Below are 6518 nucleotides of genomic sequence, written 5' to 3'. Positions count from 1 at the left end.
CCCCCCCTCAAAGTTAGATGTTCCTGCTGAGCTGTGCAGCCTGTGGTTGGTATGCAGGTCAGATTGTGTTTCCTGTAGAAATGCAGGTTAGTTCAACGTGATGCCACATCAGCACCGAGCCAGTGGTCCGCAGAATCACATTATAACTTCATTTTGGGAGAGTCACACTCCCGCTCTGCAGCTGATCCGCTGAATGAGACGCAAACCGGCCGAGGTTAAAAAGGGACTCAAAAGAGCAGCTGGAGGATTCATCTGCTGGAAAGGGTCTCACGGTGGAGGAAGTTTCTGGAGAGAGACGCTGTGTGAATATAGATACTGGATACAGGGAATCATCTCCACTCTTTGTTTCTGTTTCACATTAAAGCAGAGTTAACCGCCCTTCTGTGCAATACATGTGAATTCACTAGGATAAAGGCACCCCGCGCTTTGCCTACACATAAATACAAATGTCCATGTTTATAGGAAAATCTCTTTTTTGGGTCAAATGAACAAAACCTTGAATCTAAATTAAGCTTTTAAAAACAAATTACAGAAAAAGCGTCATCCAGTGGAGGAAAGTAAATGTATTCAAGTATGGTACGTATCAGTTTCACTTGGATATCTATTTAATACTTTCATAAGACTTGTTTGTATTGTAAACATACGAACAGACAAACAAACAAACAAACAAAACGGGCAAATAATAAAGTAAAACAATTAATAAATATCAGTAGGAGTGGAAGCAGGGGGATCCATCAATAATAAGTAAAACATGTAAAAGATCGTCTACTATTTTTTGGTTTTCATTATTTTTTTATTTTTTTGAGAGGGTGAAATTATTTATGGCTTTAGTTTTACTTTGAAAATCGGGGCTTTTATTTTGAAGGTGTATCGCCGGTGACAGGTGAGAGGTTAGCGGGGGAAACCTCTCCACACTAAGGTAGGGTGGAGTTATGGGATGGTGTATCAGCTGGCTGTGAAGGCATGAGGTTTGTCAGTATTTGTTTTGTGTGTTCAGTAAAAAATGACATTTGAGCGTCTTTTTAAACGTTTTATTTAAAAGGTGAGCGTAGCAGCCGTCTTCCACACCGGAAGTTTGAACACGTGAACCCGTTCATTGACTCAGTTATTCTTCTGGATGTAGACGATACTGTTCATTTATAAAAGAAGATTTTATATTTTATTTATTTATCTGTCAATATTTATGTTGTTTAGCTCAGCGATCCTACTACTGCTCACTGAAGCTGAACGTTACAACTGTTACTCCATTACTTAAAGAGGACCTATCATGCTATATTTGAAACATATAGGGCCATACCTATACAAAACATGTCTGTGAAGTTTTTTGCTTGAAATCCCAAACAGTTCATTGTAGCCATGCCTCATACTGCTCAAACCCCTCTTCTGCAGCCCTGTTTGGGTCCTTAGCTTGAAAAAAAGCAAAAGAGGAGGCGGAGCTAATGCCTGATCAGAATTCTACCGGAGATAAAGTTAAATTCTGCTCTGATAAAACGCCATCCTGTTTAAACCACGTGAAAGATTATTTCTGAAACAGTATGGAGCTCAAATGCTCTGAGTGTTAGCGAGGCTTGCTAATGTAAACAAAGACGAGATTACGTCCAAAACAAGTCAGGCATTGTTTCTGATAGCCACTTTCTGTGGGTCCTAACCGTTTCTCTATGACTTTAAACTAACTATTTTAATTCTTACTCCATTACTTTTAGCTCATTATTTTTAACTGAATTAACTGATCTGAATCCATCGCCGGTATGATAATAAATACATAAAAGTTTGGGGTCCAATATTTCATTTTATTAGGCTTACTGTGATAATGCATACCCCACGGGGCCTAATGTCATTTTGTTTCACAGTCTTCTTTCAGGAGGAAGGAATGTTAAAATAATGATAGTAAATAACTTTTGTAGTCATTTCTAACAATTGGTAGACTTCACTACTAGAGGACAATCACATTTTATCTAGCTATTATTTTCAGTATTTATTAATTTGTTGATTAATTTTATAGTCATTTGAGCATGAGAAAACTCTGAAATGTCCGTCCGGCGGTGAAATACTACGAAGATATTGAATTTACTGTAATGGTAAGACAAGGAAGACTAGGCTCGGCCCTCAATACTCCACAGATATACATAGCACGATGAGTGATGATTAGATAACTAACCCCCCCGAGCCTACAGGTGGAAGCTGGGGTGGTGTGGAAGCTGGGGTGGTGTGGAAGCTGTGGTGGTAGGGTGGAAGCTGGGGTGGAAGCTGGGGTGGAAGCTAGGGTGGTGTTGGTAGGGGTGGAAGCTGGGGTGATATTGTCTGGTTGGAAAGCTAGATGTCGGTGTGTTGTGGCAAGCTTGGGGTGGTGTGGAATTCTGTGTGGTTGGTGGTGGGATGGAAGATGGTTTTTTGGTGTATAGCTGGTTTGGTTGGGTGGGGTCCCTGCTATATATTAGGCAGCGCGGACGTGGGGAGGTTGCGCAGCTATTGGCAGTTTCTGCTTGTCTATTGTTTTTCATTGTTTGATGAGAGAATCTGTCTGGTTTTATTTTTTTTAGAGCGGCATATAAGGAGGGGCTCTGCTTTGGTTGGGTTGTATAGTGGCGAGATGGTTGCATTATGTATGAAGGCTTTTTTTCTTGTTGTTGAGGGGCTGTTATCTAGCTCGTCGGCTTTCGCCTCCTCTTGTGTGATCTTAAATCTGTTGTTTTCAGTAGATTGTGTTTATTCTTTGTGCTGCGTCTTTAAAAAGAAGACAGTATAAAGATCATTATTAGCTTTTTACTCAAAATAGTTATTACTGTATTCCTACTTCACAGGGAGAAGACAATGTTGTCTCATTCTAGTCCAGTATGTGTTAAGTATCATTATATTATTTTCACCGTGCACCCTATCTTATTATTTCTTGATGTGGGAGTGTGAGTGGCATGATAAAAGATGATGGTCTTTTTTAACGGCATACTGGCTAATCTCATTTCGGCGTCTTTTTTTAGTTCAGGGGTTTGTTATTTCTAGTTCCTTGTTGGTTGTTCTCTTATCGGTTGGCTGCATCTGATTGAATGATGAAGCCAAACTTTGTGACTCCTTTACGTCTCGTCTGTTGTTTTAGAACGGGGGGTTCAGTGGAGGAATTTTATATAAGATCATTAATAATAATTCCTGTTGCGAGACCCCTCCTCCAAGGACCCAAAGGAGTTCTGAACCAAATACCAAACAGTTCAGAGTATTTTAAAAGGTTTATTTTGTGAAGAACGGCATTTTACTTCGACCAAAATTGATGGAGTCCATCGTCCTGAAATCATCCCCATTTGTTGGGTTACTGCTACTCTTTAAAGTTCTTGAAGGGTGGAGATTTGGGGGCTTTTCTTTTTCGAGTTTCTATGGTCGTCGAACAAACTGTCTTGTTTGATCTTGTGGGTTAAAGCACAAGACTTTGTTTTAGGGATAACACCAAGACACACATTCAGAAAACCATTGACCTCCATACCAGGGGACAGGAAGTCTCAAAATGCAGACTCAATCCTGGGTTTTAGGACTCAACCCTGCACATATTCACTCAGACAGATGTTTCCCTTCACATTCCTCAGCTCTGGTGTTTGCGGCCCCTCCTCTGTGTCAGTGTTTAACCCCCCGCTGTGTCTCTCTGTGATCAGGAGGTCTCTTCCCCTCGGCCTCCCATGAGTACGAGGTGTTTCGCTTCGCCCTCGCTCAGCAGCAGGACATCCCTAAGCTGGTCCCTCAGGTGGACATGGTGGACACCGGCAGCAGCTTCGCCATGACCTACGCCTGTAAGTTCCCTGTCTTTATATATCTGATGCAGCACATTTCTTTCAATATTTGTCTTATTTCCAACCGTTACAAGGTGGTACAATACCAGCACAGAGCAAAACCCACCAAACTAAGGTGCCGTTTACACAAGAACAAAACGGGCTGGATCCGCATAGCTTCTCTTGCGTATAGCCCTTTCATTTAAACGAGGCCGTAACAAAACGATAGAAACGGACCCCACAAACGCTAACAAGTCCCGAGGTGGATAGATCTGCAAACGAAACGCTCTGGGGGGTCAAACGGCTCCGTGTAATCGCCTCTATACCATCATTTCCTGAAAAAATAACGATAGCCCCGCCTCCCCCCGCCTCTGCTGCTCACTGCTGTAGCATGGTCAGTAGCTACTGCTCGTGCTACTGACCATGCTACCGATGTTAGTGCAAAATCTACACCTCCTCGACCACAACCATCAGCAACAAGTGGACATGGAGAACTACATGAACTACCACATGTTGCTGAATCCACCGCGGGGCATAAACAGAAGGGTAGCCATGGCAACATTGCGGGGTCTTCTTCGCTGCTTTTGGTGTATTTTGTGGCGGAAGTTACAGCGCCAGTTACAGTCCCGGAATATGTACTACAGCGTTCTCATGCGAACAGACACGTCAAATGAAACGAAGACGTGTGAACGGAAGACTTTTTTGAAAACGCATACTGTGCATAAACGCAAACGTTCCCGTGTGAGCAGCACCTAAAACAGACCAGGAGAGAAAAACTAAAACAGCAGCAGCAGTAACAACGTAGTGCGGCACTCATGTGTGAATAATACTTGCTGTCATATTTACGCCCATAGTTATAACACTGGACCATCCCTCTGTCATGGATGCTGCTATCGGGGACCAGTTCCTAACAAACTCATCCAGAGTTCCCCCGTGTTAAAACCTCTCCAATAATGTTTTCAACCTAATAAGATATCAGGCAGATCTTAATGAAACCATTTCTGGAGTGTTGTGAGGCGAGAGCAGCATACAAAGCTGTTCCAAGAATGTGCCTATACGTCTACGTTCATAATTTGAGTCTTATCAAAAAACCGTTGTATGGATATCGAGGTATATCTTTCCAAAACACGTGTTCATCTCACGATAAACGGACGCCCAAGATACAATTTGAGACTGAGCTAATATCATAATAAAGAGCACATGGAGTCATATCTACTTGCTGCGGATGTATTCTGTGGATAACCTTGTATTGCTGCAGCTTTTTAAATGTCAAGGATATCAAAATGTATTTTTAATAACTATCATAGACCCCCGGCCCCCGTGTGAGTTTTCCTTTACGTAATTGAGCCAAATACTCTCTGTTGTATTCACATCCACTGACCTTTCTGGATTTAATTGCGTGTGTTCTGAATCAAATTGACTTGAATAGCAAAGAGTTGCTCACAGTGTTGACCCTGAAGATAATGAACACCCTCTTGGATTTTACAAATATCTCATAGTTTCTTTGCTTTTGCTCTCTGGTTCAGTCTCAGGAGTTTTGTCCTCAAACAACTCCTCTACTTTTTTCTTCAATTCATGAATTCATTAAAAGAATCCCTGCTTTTTCACCCGCTTTGAAATGTTCATTTAGAATGATGTCAGGGGAAGGAACCGTTTCAAGGCGATGAAGCTAATCTGTTTCTGTCTTTGTGCTGCTAGGAAAATTGAATTTCTGGGGATCAATAATGAAGTGTCTATTGGCGCATTTCCACTACAGCGCGGAGCTCGCTTTAAGCGTGCCGTGCCCGTTTTTGGTTGCGTTTCCACTTGGCGTAGTTCCGGCTAGCGGGTACTATTTCACCGTTTTCTGGCCCCATAAAATTGAGGTTCTTAGCGGGCCAACAACCGAGCTGAGTCGGGCTGAGTATTCTAAACTAGAGAGAGAATCGCTGGCAAGGGGGCTACAACGAGATGAACATATTTACTGTGATTTAATTGTAATACACGTTTCTAAATGATGCTGAAGTAACAGCATACTGATACCGGTTAGTAAAAACCATGAATTAATGCTTTGACAAGTCTGCAGACAGACGGCAGGAGAAACACCTTTCAAATGCGTGTTTTCTGAATGGAGATCGGCTAAGCTAACGCAGTATATGCTCCGACCGTCCACACTCACAACAACGGCCTACAGGCATAAATAAACCAGCGACTGTATTCTCCATGACACAGACAGTCTGTGGTTTGTACTTGTTTCACTTGTGTCTAGTTTCTGAACAGATATGAGGAGCTGTGAGCTCTGAATGCTAACAGCTAACGGCTGATGTTGGTTTTCTGTGGTTCTCATTGAAGATGACGTCACGGCTCCGCCTACGCTGCGTTACTAACGAGGCCTAGCCATACCGAGCGAGGCCCTGTAATGGAAATGCGCCATAATACTGATTGACTTATCTTGTGTCGGATACTTGTCTTAGATTTGAAAATGAGCGAATAGATCCTTTCTTATTGCTGTGATTGGTGCTGTGAGCTGGATGTGATCTGAGCACCCTGCTGGCCTCTTGCACTCTGTTAGGAGCCTTGTGCTGTTCAGGAGGACTGATCCTCTCCCCCTGCAGATTTATCACTGGATCTCAAAGGAGGTTTTAAACACTCCAGTAGAGACACCAGTTTTATTCTCTCCATGAGTGCTTGATGGGTGCGTGTGGCAAGTCTTGTATTGACATTTGTAGGAAATGGGGAGTTTCAAATTTAATCCAAAATGTTGTTTTTGTCTTTTTCGGCATGTGTTAA

General features: G+C 42.4%; 1 protein-coding gene across 1 annotated transcript in view; it reads left to right on the top strand.

Moving 5' to 3' along the window:
* LOC104949601 (glutamate receptor 1-like) overlaps nucleotides 1-3770 on the top strand; it is a gene marked incomplete at its 3' end in the record, with an annotated part of 6522 nt that extends 2752 nt beyond the window's left edge. The window contains exon 2 of the mRNA XM_010775983.1: nucleotides 3636-3770. Coding sequence (XP_010774285.1) covers nucleotides 3636-3770 — 135 coding nt within the window. The remainder of the gene's footprint in view (nucleotides 1-3635) is intronic.
* Nucleotides 3771-6518: the final 2748 nt, after the last annotated feature.

Source organism: Notothenia coriiceps, unplaced genomic scaffold (genome assembly GCF_000735185.1).
Source record: "Notothenia coriiceps isolate Sejong01 unplaced genomic scaffold, NC01 NC01_scaffold00016554, whole genome shotgun sequence".
NCBI lineage: Eukaryota > Metazoa > Chordata > Actinopteri > Perciformes > Nototheniidae > Notothenia > Notothenia coriiceps.
This window is presented reverse-complemented; position numbering and strand designations above follow the sequence as displayed.